This window comes from Stegastes partitus, unplaced genomic scaffold (assembly GCF_000690725.1).
Source record: "Stegastes partitus isolate 25-593 unplaced genomic scaffold, Stegastes_partitus-1.0.2 Scaffold622, whole genome shotgun sequence".
Lineage (NCBI taxonomy): Eukaryota > Metazoa > Chordata > Actinopteri > Pomacentridae > Stegastes > Stegastes partitus.
In genome coordinates, this window is record NW_007578353.1 from 181,545 (window position 1) to 195,066 (window position 13,522).

General features: G+C 40.1%; 2 protein-coding genes across 2 annotated transcripts in view; both read right to left on the reverse strand.

Annotated features, from left to right (window-relative positions):
- slc13a1 (solute carrier family 13 member 1) overlaps positions 1 to 1,472 on the reverse strand; it is a 17,334-nt gene extending 15,862 nt beyond the window's left edge. Inside the window, exon 1 of the mRNA XM_008289578.1 lies at positions 1,368 to 1,472. Coding sequence (XP_008287800.1) covers positions 1,368 to 1,472 — 105 coding nt within the window. The remainder of the gene's footprint in view (positions 1 to 1,367) is intronic.
- Positions 1,473 to 3,845: 2,373 nt separating this feature from the next.
- Positions 3,846 to 13,522, reverse strand: part of iqub (IQ motif and ubiquitin domain containing) — an 18,431-nt gene continuing 8,754 nt past the window's right edge. The window contains exons 6-13 of the mRNA XM_008289579.1: positions 10,344 to 10,499; positions 9,195 to 9,405; positions 8,883 to 9,058; positions 7,713 to 7,883; positions 7,157 to 7,333; positions 6,827 to 7,072; positions 5,068 to 5,253; positions 3,846 to 4,043 (exon numbers count right to left, since the gene is read on the reverse strand). Coding sequence (XP_008287801.1) covers positions 3,846 to 4,043; positions 5,068 to 5,253; positions 6,827 to 7,072; positions 7,157 to 7,333; positions 7,713 to 7,883; positions 8,883 to 9,058; positions 9,195 to 9,405; positions 10,344 to 10,499 — 1,521 coding nt within the window. The remainder of the gene's footprint in view (positions 4,044 to 5,067; positions 5,254 to 6,826; positions 7,073 to 7,156; positions 7,334 to 7,712; positions 7,884 to 8,882; positions 9,059 to 9,194; positions 9,406 to 10,343; positions 10,500 to 13,522) is intronic.

The following is a 13,522-nucleotide window of genomic DNA, read 5'->3' on the forward strand; positions in this document are numbered from 1 at the left end:
TCCCATACAACGCTGTCCATCAACATCAGCTGCAAACACAATCCCACACAGAGAACTACATTTTAGAATAAGTGGAAAATAAGTTTTTAAAAAAAAAGTGTAATACAAATTAGAGAAACTCTCAAATTAGAGTGCAGCAGCAGGAGGAGGAAGAGGAGGAAGAGGAAGGAGTATAGCAGTATCCTGTTAAAATGGGAGCAGAAAAAGACTTGCCAGTGATGACCAGCTTCAGCAGATGATAAACAAGAGACCAAAAAAAAAAGATCCAAGAAGAGAAAGAAGAACAATAAAGACTTCTGGACAAAGAGTATGCACAGCAGAAATAAAACCAGGCTGTAATAAAGGACAAGAAAAAAGAGCCTTGACACAATGGCCTGACTAAATCTTTTCAAAACCTCTGAAAAGAAATGAAAGTGTGAAAACTGAAAACAGAGGCCATGAGAGAATAAATATAGTGTTGGCTGAACAAAAGCCAACGAAGAAAAATAGTGGAGAGTAAAAGAAGCGATCTGAGCTGATCTATTTCTGATTATTCAGGACCAAGAAAAGGCAGAAGACAAGAGGCAAAGGAAACACCACGAGAGGACTGAGGTTCGATTGCAGGTTCGATTATTGGCAGGCCTCCCTACATCCACGGTCAAACCTCTGCAGATGATCCAGAATGCAGCAGCACGTCTGGTGTTCAACCAGACAAAAACAGCACACGTCACCCCGCTGTTCAGATCGCTTCACTGGCTTCCAGGTGCTGCCCACATCAAATTCAAAACCCTGACACTTGCTTACAAAACCACAATGAGAACAGCTCCCTCCTACCTGAACTCTCTCATTCGGGTCTACACTCCCTCTCGCTCACTACGCTCGACCAACAAAAGCCACCTGATAGAACCACCACAACAGGGCCCGAGGTCGATAGCGAGACTCTACTCCTCTGTGGTTCCCTGGTGGTGGAATGAGTTACCAAACTCTGTTCGATCTGCTGAGTCCCTCTCAGTCTTTAAGAAAAGACTAAAGAACAGCTCTTCACTGAACACCTTTGCACTTGACAGACTGAACACGAACAAACAAACAAAAAAACAAAAAAGCAAAAATTCCTATTACCTCCCACACAGCCTGCTATTGGCATCAACGCCCTATCACACTTGAACTTGTAGTTGAAGTTGAAGTACCTCCCACATTTCTGGCTGACAGGTGGTTTAATCCACAGGAGCAATGCGAGGATATTTTATTGTCTTTCAGAGCTGTAAAGTTCTTTCATCCCCTTAGCTCGGTCTTCTTTGATGCATAAACCTCAGAGCAGTTGCAAGTTTATCATTGTTACAGATTACACTTTGTACTGGTCTTTTTGCCATTGTGTAAAGGAAACTCACCTTCGTCCCTATGACGAGAGGAAGAGGAAGCAGCAGGAGTGGTGAAAGAATGATCAGGACAATGCTGCGATAGTTCCACAGTCCTCTTCTCCAACTCCTCAGCATTGTTCTTACTGTGGTTTTCTTTGTTTTCTCACTCTGGCTCCTCTTGTGACCCTGCAGTTGCTACAGCAGGTGATGACTGACTCTGTTAGCTGGAATGCAGAGTCAGGTGGGCCTCAACCTGTTGGGGGTTGCAGATTATGTGTCTGTATCTAGTGGAGTATTCTAGAGCACGGTACCAAACCTCATTAGTAGCTGCTTGTTATCTCTTCCAACACAAAGGTTATATCCCAGAGTGACAGCCTTTAATTTAAGGTATTTCACGAGGGCATTGTTAGTGAATTTGACACAATAATCTATTTCTACACTTGTATGAAAATATAAAGGTGCTAAAATCAAAAATTAATAAATGAATAAACAAAAACCTTTTGAGTAGTTGAAAGGTTGTATTTCTTTACTTTTTAACAAAAGAATCTGACTGGATTTTACAAAATATTTGAACTAGATGTCACTACTCACGGTAAATCTTGTCACTGTCCTGCCTGCTGCATAACCTGATCTGTCTCACGTCTCTGTTCAGCCCTTTTAGTATTCAGTACTTCAGTCCTTCTATTAAATGAACAATACACTCCAAAACTCGTTTTTTGCTTTGCAATTGTGGAGCATTGAGTGCAGATTGACGAGAAAATTAGTCTGAAACATTATAAAATGTGGAAAACTAAGAGGCTCTGAAAACCTTGTAAATGCATTAATATTGGCTTAAGCATCAACTTGCAATATTTGGGATCTTCATGACACTTTACGAATCATCTTAACACAGTAAAACACTAAGAGTGATACACCTTACCTTGCTGCCTTGTTGCCACTCCAAGCTCTTTGTGACTGTAGAAGTATCTGCATACATTTTGCCTACATTGCTGTTATTAAATCCTCCTTTAATGGGCCTTAACACGTGTTAAAAATCACAGAAAAGAGAGAAAAAACAGAGCACAGCGTGCTTTGTCCTCAAAGAATCAATAAAAAAGGACCATGCGCTTCTCACAGTTGTTCCTTGAACTTATGGTATCGTTTCACTCCTTATCTTAAAGTCCCGAGAGGGCCGTTAAACAGTTTCCAGCTCTATTTGTGCCCTTTGACCTGTGCCTAATGCCTCTGATTGTTAAAATTCGGGAGAAACATTCTTAGTGAAGCTGATTTGGAGGAGCATGAGAATGGATTTGAGCCAAGTTAAAAACATGTTAAGAGTACATTTACAGTGTGTTCAGAAAGTGTTGAGACCACTCTGCTTTTTGCATGCTTTATGATTAATTGTGGGTTAAGCTTTTCTTTATTTTATTATTAAACATATTTATTTATTTAAGAAATGCGATCCTGAGATCAGGATCTGTTTGGCAAAAAAAGCCTCAGAACAAGTAAAAACTATTCCACATTCTAATGTGTTGTTATTCATTTAGTTTTAAAACTGCTATGTTTGCCCATCACTCAGTAACTAATAATGACAAAAAAATATATTGCTTTTAGAGTTTTGCTTTTAAAATCAGATAAACATACCGAGACTCTTTGCTGCACAACTCAAAATAGTGAAAAGATTGGTCCTGTTTGCTCTTATTATCCTTTCGATGTGCCTAGAATCTGACCATGGGGAGCGTGCTTCAACAATGTTTAGATGGCACCTGTCAAAATCCACACAATCCACATAAATTGCAAGACCCTAAGTTTCCCAGCAAAACATTGCATTGTAACAACATTACCAATATCATTTACTTCACAAGTGATCAGTGGTTTTAATGTGGCCGCCTATCAGTGTATAAGGCCCCACAATTTACACTACATGTCAGGACAAAGGGGTGAAATCCAAAGATCAGGGTGAGGGTATAAAAGAGGTTTTAATGATCCCCGGAGCACAGTGATCTTAATTATTGTGAAATGGATGTTTGGAACCACCAGCCAGTACTCTTCCTAGTGTTGGCCGACAAAGAACCCAGAGAAGACAACTAATCTGGCTCTGCTCAGTGTTAAGAAAAGCCACCTACCAGGTCCTCTACAGCTCACTAATGAACATGCTATCCACTGTTTGTTAAATCAGTACAAAAAACTAAAGTATGCAAATGACAAATAACCATTTTACGTGATGCCTCAGACTAATATACCATGCTATGTGTATTAAAATACATTATTCACAGTAGGAACATGTTGTTTTGTAATTACTGGGATTTAGATGCAGCTCTTGGCTCTAAGATAAGGAATTACTTATCTTCTCACTTATTACTCAGCGCTCCTTATCTGTGATCATTTTTATTTGGCACAATTAAATGGAATTTGAAAAAAAAAAGAGAAAGACTTCAGGTGCCATAGAAGAGAATTTACTTTATTCTAGACTTTAGTCAGAATGTTTATAGGAAGTTACAGAAGAAAGAAAATCACACAAAGTGTTTCTTAATGAGCTGAGTCTGGTGAGGTGTCAGTGGCATCCCGGCATGTTGCCATGGTGATGGGCTTGGAGACGAGCTGGTTGCCAATGGCAGCAGCCGGCTGAGAGTCCAGGTACTCAGCCATGACAGATACCTGGCTGAAGTGGCGTTGAGCTCGTCTATGTTTGTGTTTAACCCCACAGATGAAAGCCGCCTCATATGCCTAAACACAACAGGAGACTCAGTTTGTGGAACAGCTGGCCTGAGAGGCTCATTTAGAAGTGGAGTGTTGTGTAAAATCTGTTAATGGTTAAATATGTGAGCCCTACTTTCAAAGAATAATCAGAACCCAAATTTCTGTCAAAGAAAAGTTTGATTATGTTCTGATGAACTTGATCAGGATGATTTTGTTGGCAGAAGACTTTGAAGGATAAAACAGGTCAAAACATTAACAGAAGCTGAGAGTAAAATGCTTACAGCAACAAAAAACTCCAGGAACCTTTACGAAAACCTTTAAAAGTAACTTTGGTAGCCATAGGTACCAGCGGCTATGGCCATTGACCAAACTGAGGAGCTGTATAAGGAACGGAACTGTTGATACTGCTGAACTTGAGTTGTAAAACCCTGGGTTACATGTTTCATCTTAGCATGATATACACATCACCTAGTGCGGATGTACATTCAGACAGGCTCGGGCTGTGGCCCAGAACCTATTTTCAGATCCACCAGGTAAAATCTTCCTGTGGATCCAAAAAGGTTCTTAAGGGGATGGAAAGGTTCCCTTGATGAAAAAAGGGGTGAGCATTTTTTTTTTAACCTCTAGGGGTGTCAACAAAATTCCGGAGTGTATTTTGAAGGTGAGAATTCATAATTTGGTTTGTATTCAAAATTTACATTGGGTATAATTAAAATATTTAGATTTTGTTAATTAGAACACCAAGTGTAAATGTATCCAGACACAGACTAGGACTGCTCCTGACTCTGAAGTTTCACTGTCGCGTCAGAATCACACCTTGGATTGACTAGTGTTTCTTCATATACACATTATGATCCATGGACTCCTCTTTGACTGTATGGTAGAAGGGTACTCATTAAAACACAGTTTTAATTAGTTAACCTTGACAGGTAGGGAGCTAGAGTCAAATCTGGCTTCTTCTGATTGAGGGGGCAGTCCTAATAAAGAATGTATGTCAATATCAGATGAGTCTACATGTGTGATGTGAGTGTAAATGTATACACAGACAAACCTTGTCGATGTCCTCCACCTCTAAGTGAGCTGAAGTCTCCTCTTTAGACAGCAGTATGCAGTTCCAGGGGCTCCAGTCCCTTTGGTGGTCCCAGCGAACAAACACCAGGTTGTAGAGGTCGCTGCTGGCGTTGAGGGCTGAGCGAGACAACCAGAGCACCTCTACGAGGTACCGAATGTCCTCCACCTGAAAGAATGGAGATGGGGTTTGGATATCTGTGTCGCGGATACAGCTTGGCTCTCTCTGGAATGTCAAGCGAGGGGGCACACCAGGTAACAAGCATTCTTTTTGTTTAAGTTCTAGATCTACTCCCACCATAAAACTGCCACCTTGGACACTATACAGAACGGGAAAACCCACTTGTTCTCAGGAAGAACCACTTACAATTACCAATTACAGCAGGAGCCTGTTGTGATCAACTTCACCGTCGGTATTCCACTGGAAACATGGTGATGCAGGTACTTCCTTACAGCATGGACGCTCACATTCCTGTTTTTTCGTCTTTCTATGGATACCCTCCCCCACTCTTACCAACACTTCTATCCCCTAACTGATCCCAGCACGCCTCCTGAAGATCGGAGAATAAAAGTAGGAGACTGCTTTTGTTCGCTCTCTTCTTCCTCTTGCGCTCTTGCTCTTCTGTTCTTTTTTCTTCCCTTTGTCTTTTTCCGCTCTTCCATTTTATCATGTCTTGCTTAGCGTCTTTTCTTCGTTTCAAGTTTTTCTTTCATCTTTTTATGCATCTTGGTTTTGTAGTTCTTTGTTTTAGTCTTTGACTTCGTTTTGTTAAGATAGTGCTCACCTTCACTTTAAGTTTACTTAACATGTTTGATTCTGTCAAACAAAACCAACAAGAATCAGAAGAATTTAAGCTTTGGCAACATAACAGTTAAACCGCACCTTCGCCCTCAGTTTTCCAAAACTTTTGTGTTTTACGGCTAATGCCAAACATGGCCAAAAACATAACGAGAGCCACCGTTAATAGTAAAGTAATTCTTCATCAACCCTGAGGAGTGCGCACACCGTGCACGGGACGCCAGCCGCCTTCCGACAGATCCACCACTGTGTGCCAACGCTGAAGCCTGCTGATGGGCCTCCAACGCTATGCCGCTGGCAGCTCCACGGCAGAAGCCGTTGCCAGGCAACTTCACAATGGAAGGAAACAGCCTGAGTGCGTCGTGAAAAAGTGTCTGTCCATCAACAGCTGTTCCAGCCAAAGGAGACTCCATTCCCATCAGCGCTGTACAAAGTAGGCAAAGCCAACCTTTCTACCTGCTCCTGATCGGGTTGATGTTATGACAATTTAATAACTCATAAGCATATCCACCGTGAACCAAATTATTAATCACTATCGTTAGATCGTTCTCTAACTATCCTGCTTTCACCATAATCCTCCTCATTTAGCTGGGAAATCTGATATAACACGTTCACTACACACACTCCAATTCCACTGTTTGGAGTTCATGCGTATTACAGCAGTAGAATAGTTACTAAACAACTCTATTTTAGACCAACTCACGGTTTCGTGTCTTTCTTTGTGTGGGAGCTGAGGTCAATTTAATCAACTAAAGTCTCTTTGAGATTTCATTTAAAACAATTCCTCAGTAAACGGAGGTGGTGCCCCTAAATTAACGAGTGCAACTGAACTACAAAGCGTAATTCTACTACACATTACATCTGCACTACTAAAACGTTGCAGCAAACTGCAGGACATAAAGAATTCTCCTGAGGCTTGTAAAAGAAATAAAAAATACCTTACCTGCAGCAGAAAAGGGATCTTGGCTTCCTTGTTGAGCTGCTGTTCGTCAGCTCTCAGCCTCCTCAGGATGTTCTTGTAGCAAGAGAAGTCGTCACGCGTTCTAGCTATATTATCAACTCTGGTGCAGTCCTTGCAGCGACCGCTCAGACCGCTGGCTGATGCAATGAAGTTGGTGGAGCGCAGGTAACGATGACAGGAGTGGCAGCAGAACACGTCATTCTTCAGCTTGGAAGGATTCTGGGGAACCTGGGATAGATATTTAATTATACCGAGATACTCATTTTTAAGTATCAAACATACCATCTCAGACCAGGAGGACTCTTTTCTCACCTTCAGCAACTTGCCCACTGCCGGGTTGAACGCTGGTGTTTTGATGTACTGGAGGAACAGAGTGCAGATCCTCTTCCTCAGTCCTTCTAGATTTCTTGTCTTAACCTCTCGTTTCATCAGGTCTACCTCCCTGTCAATCAAATCCACGATGTCTTGGGTCAGCTGGCACTTCTGCTCCTGTCAAATACGGATAGACAATGATGCTGCCGACAGTAACAACAACTTCCGTACAGAACTGTAATGCTCATATAAAACGGGAATTGTGGTCTTGTGATGTACAAATCAGAGGACGATCGACATTACGACATCCTGTGAAATTCTATGTGGGTACCATCAACACTGTTTGATGGTACCTTTGATGGCACTGTTAGGTTTCCTATTTTTGCTACCTTTACATTTAGTATAGAAGTAATTGTTTTTTCATGCAGACTTTGTGCACTTTTCTAGATAAGGAATTGCTCTGCTTTTGAACAACACCTTGTTCACTTTAAAATAACACTGGTTGCTAAACAGAATCGTGTCTCCGTGTGTGTGTGTATGTGTGAGTGTGCTGTACATTGACAGTGTGTTTAAGTGACATCAGGACGTGGCATCTCTGCTCCTGGCTGACGGTGAACAGGCTGACACTGTTGTAGAGATCGCGGAGCTCTCTGGCTCTGATGGTGTGTTGATTGTCCATCTCAATCAGATGACCGTCTGCTGCTCGCCACCGATGAGGAGCTGCAGACTGGAACAAACACACTACACTGTTAGCGCTACTTTTAGCACTACTACTGCTTCTTCTCCTGCAACTTGCTGAAGTACAAGTAATGGTGGCAGTAGCAAAAAGATACAGACACCACAGTTACTGCTGTTATTTATATTACCACAGCGATTACATCTGCTACATGTCTACTTCTACTACAACTACTTCAACAGAAATACTAGCAATATGCTCATCATATTATTATTACTGCTATTCCTGTTCCTATATCTTCTTATACTACTTCTTACACTTTACTATATAACACATTTTCTCTTTCTATAACTACACCTACTACTCATTTCTAACATTTTATGTGGGATAATATATTATATACTAGAGTTTCTGGAGTTGTATCTTTCAAGTGAAGCAGTGTTCAGAAGAAACTCAGCCGGATCAACCTGCAGTCATTGTTCGTCTGTTAAAACTATGGCAGTCCTTCAAGTTTTTAGCAGAACATAGCTCATCTTTATGGGGAAGGATTTATAGTATTTATAATATATTTTCATTTGGAAGTAAGCATTTTGTATTAAATTAGAAACAAAAACAAAATAGAAGCATTCTTCCTGTATGGTTTCTGGACCCTACTCAAAATCAAATTGCTGTGTGCACTTCACAGCATTGAATCCCTCATATAGCTAATCATTTTGCATGACCTGGACCCAAATGTAAACTCTTAGTGCCTTCTCAGGCATTTTTGTGAAGCAAACTGAATTCAGGAACCTGCAGACAACCTGGATCAAGGTGGGCTAATTACTTACCTTTGACTATACAGAATTACATACACTGCAACTTTCCCTTTTTGTGTTTGACTGATTAATTGAACTTTACTAAGGTAGTATCCAGTGAGAATTTCAAAAACTTTTTTTTTTGCTTTTTTTTTTGCAGCCCTGACATCAAGACTATTTTAAATACATAATTGGAAAAACTGTGTTGTTTTGGACTGAGAAACCTGGGAGCAGAGTAACAGGAATGACCTCTGACCTTGTCCAGGAGGTTCTTGACGATTTTGTCGAAGTTGTTGTTCTGGAAGGCGATGTAATGTTGTCCAATGGTGGCGATAAGCTCTGTCTCCTTGTCTAACAGCGAGCAGAGAGCTGCCTTCCTCTCAGCTCCTTGCAGAGATGCGTTGATCCGCTGCTCCTCCTCACTCCTCCACTCTGAATCACACACACACACACACACACACACACACACACACACACACACACACACACACACACACACACACACAGCTAAAACATTTTGTTCATCAACACTTTTTACGGATGTACAACACCCCCTTCCTAAGCCTACTCTCTAGAGCGTGGTATAGCAGGTTAAAGTCCTCCCTCCTCTGTGGGTTCATCCAGCCGTGGCGACGTTCTCTCAGCTGCTCCTTCTTCTCCTCTCTCCTCCTCCTCTCCTGTATCTCCAGCCAGGTCAGTCGCCGTTGGCGCTCCTTCTTCAGCCTGTCCACCGCCTGCTGGGCCAGCCAGCGCCGAGTATATGACTGCAGACAGATCACCTGGGCGGATGACGAGTGATATACTGATCATATTTTACATTTAAAATTAATGCAATACAATTTTATGTATATGTCACTAATTTACCATAGTTATATACAGTACAGTAAGTCTCTTTACAACTTTAGTCAGGATTTAAAGCTATGCTATTGGGTTGTCATCAATATTTATGCACATACCTCTTTTCAGAGTTTGTCTTTCTTTTTATAATTCTTTTCAGAGTAAAACAGACTGAAGACATCAAAACTACTTCAAGCACTTAAGTCTTTAAGTGAAAAGCCTCAAAAACCATCAAATGCTGGGATGAAACTGGCTTTCATGATGACCACCTGAAGAAGAGAAGGTCAAGAGTTCCCTTTGAATCAGACCTTCATGGTTGAATTGTTGCAAAGACACCATAATGAGGCAGACCAATAAGAAGAAGAGAATTGCTTGGATGCAGAAACAGCAACAATGGACATTTGATCAGTGGAAATCTGGGCTTTGGTCTGATCCAAAGTCCAAGTGTGAGATTGTTGGTTCCAGATGCTGTGTCGTTTGGAGATGCAGAGAAAGTAAACATATGCTACCTGCATGTACACAGCATGGAAGAGGAGCTGAGATGGTGATTAATGCAGAATTCAGAACAACATGTAACCAGTGTGACTACCACAACATTCTGCAGCAATGCATCATCCCAATTGTTGGTATGTTTTTCAGCAGGACACTATGAAGAATGTCAAAATGAACACATATTTTGCTTTGCTTGCACTTTTTTTCGTTTACTATCTAAATCCAGATGTATTGTATCACAGTACTGATGTCTTCAGTTTTGTACAAAATAGCAAAAAAAAAAAAAAAAAAAACCCTACCCTGAATAAGTTGATGTGCCCAAACTCTTGACTGGAACGGAACAAAAAACATTGTGCATTACAATCACCCACCCTCAGTGTTTACTCACAGCTCTCAGCCTCCTGTCATGGTACTCGTCAGCAGTGGTGTACTTCCCAGGAGTGACCAGCTCGTCATTCATACAGGAGATGTAGCAGCCGATCCCAGTCATCTGGGTGGAGACATCAACTGGACACTGCTGAGCTTGGGACTTCAGCTGTACTGTCTGACAGAGACAGAACACACACAAAGAGACTGCATTCAAACAAGCAACTGCAACACTGCATTCTTTTAATTTTTCTTTACACAATTAAAATTTAAAAAGTGAGAAATACAGTTTAATGTAGCTGATGAAATGTCTGACATCCATCCATTTATCCTTAATGAAACAAAAGGATCAGAGATAAATGAGTTTCATTTGTTAAATTTCAAATGCATCTACTGTAAACTATACAACCAATGTTAATAACCACAAATGGTGGGAACAGGAAGTTTTGTGATCCTGCCTGATGACACAGCAGCCTCCAGCCCTGCAGACAGACTCTACATGCTGATATGGATGGGTTGTGTGATGCAGGAGAGCAGGGGAGCTGTGACTATCTTGAGGTCACAGGCTTCAGGCTGGTAATTGAGGTGCACCACAGGAAAAATGAGCTGGTGAATAAACCTTTACATTTTCACAGGCTTGTGACATAGATTGATGATGTTTGAGATTAGTCTCAGTCAAACATTTAATTGTCATTGACCTTTTAGAGTCTGGCACCATCTCAGGGCTAGAGGACATTATACACACGTTACATGCATTTAGTTGGTAAATATACGTGCAACTGTATAATATATTACAGTTCCAGGGCTGTAAACATGACTAGCAATCAAAAGAAAAGTTCAGGAAGCAGAGTTGAAGTAATCGTAACCATTTTCAGCTCTGTGATAGACAAAAAAACTCTCAGGTCAACCCAGGTGGGAAAGTCAGGTTTTCAGTTCTCTGGCTTTGCTCACTCCAACTTGAGTGTGTGTGTGGTCAATGAAAAAAACAGTCATTATTAGTGGAGCTCTGGTACTCTGATTCACCATGGCAACAGGTAAATAAAGAACACAACCTCTATAGTACAAATAGTATTGTGTGACAGCATATTGTATTTACAACATAGCAGCAGTGCCTGAGCTGGAGTGATGGAGATAGCAGTACTATGTTTTATTCAGTGTGTAGTCTACAACGTCATCATTTAGCAGAATAACTTAATAAATACATTTATTTAGCTGTGACCAGATGGGAACACAGAGTTTGTGGCAACAGAAGATAATATCAAAAAGATAAGACATAAGTTTAGACATATGATTGTAGGGATTGCAACCTCGTAGTCTGATGCAGTAGTAACAACTATAGAGATTTGCAGTTGCAATACAAAATGACTCCAAAGAGCTGCAACATTAACACAAAGAGATCCAAACAGACCACAAAGAGTCATGATGACTAAGAGATACCTGCAGAGACACAGAATGATCACAAGGAGATGCAAACAACCAGAAACAGATGGAAACAGACTACAAGGAGACAAAATAATTCTTAGTTAAACACAAAATGAGCACAAATAGGTGTGAAACAAACAGAAAATAATGCAAAATGTTCCAAAAGTTGAACTGCTGCAAATAAAAAAAAAAAAGGTGCTAAATGAACACAAAACGGTGTGTCTAATTTTGTGCCTCTTTCAGGTATCTTCATTATAGTTGGTGGTTGGAAGCCCACTATCTCATTGTCTGTCTGTGCTTGGGTACCAAACAAATATCCAATTGGGATTCTGACCTTCTCCCACTGCAAATGAATATGATCCAAACTGCTTCAGGCTAAGTAGGAGTGGAGGACCCAGAAATGATTTGCTGGAGATAAAATCTGCCCGTGAGCAGGTAAGGTTCACAGAGTTAAAGTGATCTGAGTTTTTTCCAAACTAATTTTCTAGAATACATGCAGGTTGAAACATCAGAACAAACAGCAAAAAAACTATACTGAGCAGAAAAAGCTTCACTACAAAACTCCCAGCAATAGGTTACACACTGTGTCTACAATAAATTCAGGATGGACGTCAACTACAAATTTAGGAGAGCTTTGCTGTAAGAAACATCCAATAAGAGAGCTTGGACGGAGGCTCAGCTTTTAGCTTTGACAAGATTTTAAATGTATATTCCTTAATCAATTTGTCTTCAAAAATGTACTGGAACAAAACAGCAAAAATGCCAGAAGTATTGCTTTTTTAAATGGATTTTATCTTATCTAATTTTATTTTAATAAAGTGCAACTCTTCTGAGGGAAAATAAAATGGCAAACTGCAAGATAGTCCAACAAAATATCTCCTTGAATAAAAATCCAAACAATCATCCCACACCCAGATTACTGATTAAGCAGTCTCTCCAAAAACAAACAGCAAATATTGTGATAGAAAAATATTTCAAATTACCAAAGGAGCTGCCAATTAAAATTAGGCCTACTGGTTAACTTGACCAATGTAAACCTTCTTCATGATAATGCTGTTAAATTCACAGAAATCTTGATACTTGCCGCCAAAAAATGCTGGACATCTAAATGGAAATCCATAGTTCTTGTTCTAGTTAGAAGTGGAGAAAATTACATCGCAGTTGAGAAACAAGTGTAAAACCTATGACAGCACCACTTATTGATTACATGTAATACATAAATTTGTTACAAAACTTTGAATCAGAGTGATTGCGTCCTTATTAAATTTTATTTCATCATAATGTTATCTCCTGATACAACACGATCACTTACTTCTACCAGTAACTCTCTCTCTCTTATTTTTGCATCAGCTCTGTGTTTTTTTTTCTCTTCCTATGTTACATATGGTGTTCTGTACTTCTATGAGTGTTTCTTCTATATGAATTTATTCCATTTTAAATACGTAAAATCAGGCTTAATCTTAAAGTGTCTGCCCAGAATGTGATATGGCTGATTTTAAAAAATACAAAAATATGCAAAAATTGTGATTTAATAAATCACCAGTTTCAAACCAGCAGGTTGTAAGAAAGAGGACGAACGAAGAAAAAACTTTGGAACAACCAAATCCTAGAGATTTATGTAAGTTCACAATAAAAATTAAAAAAATAGACTTGCAATGACAACTGACAGACAGGATGATGCAAATGCATGCAGCTGTACAGTCACAACATCAAGAGACAGAGATCATGGAGCTGTGACAACTGAACCATTATAAACATATGCTTTGATTGCTATTTGTG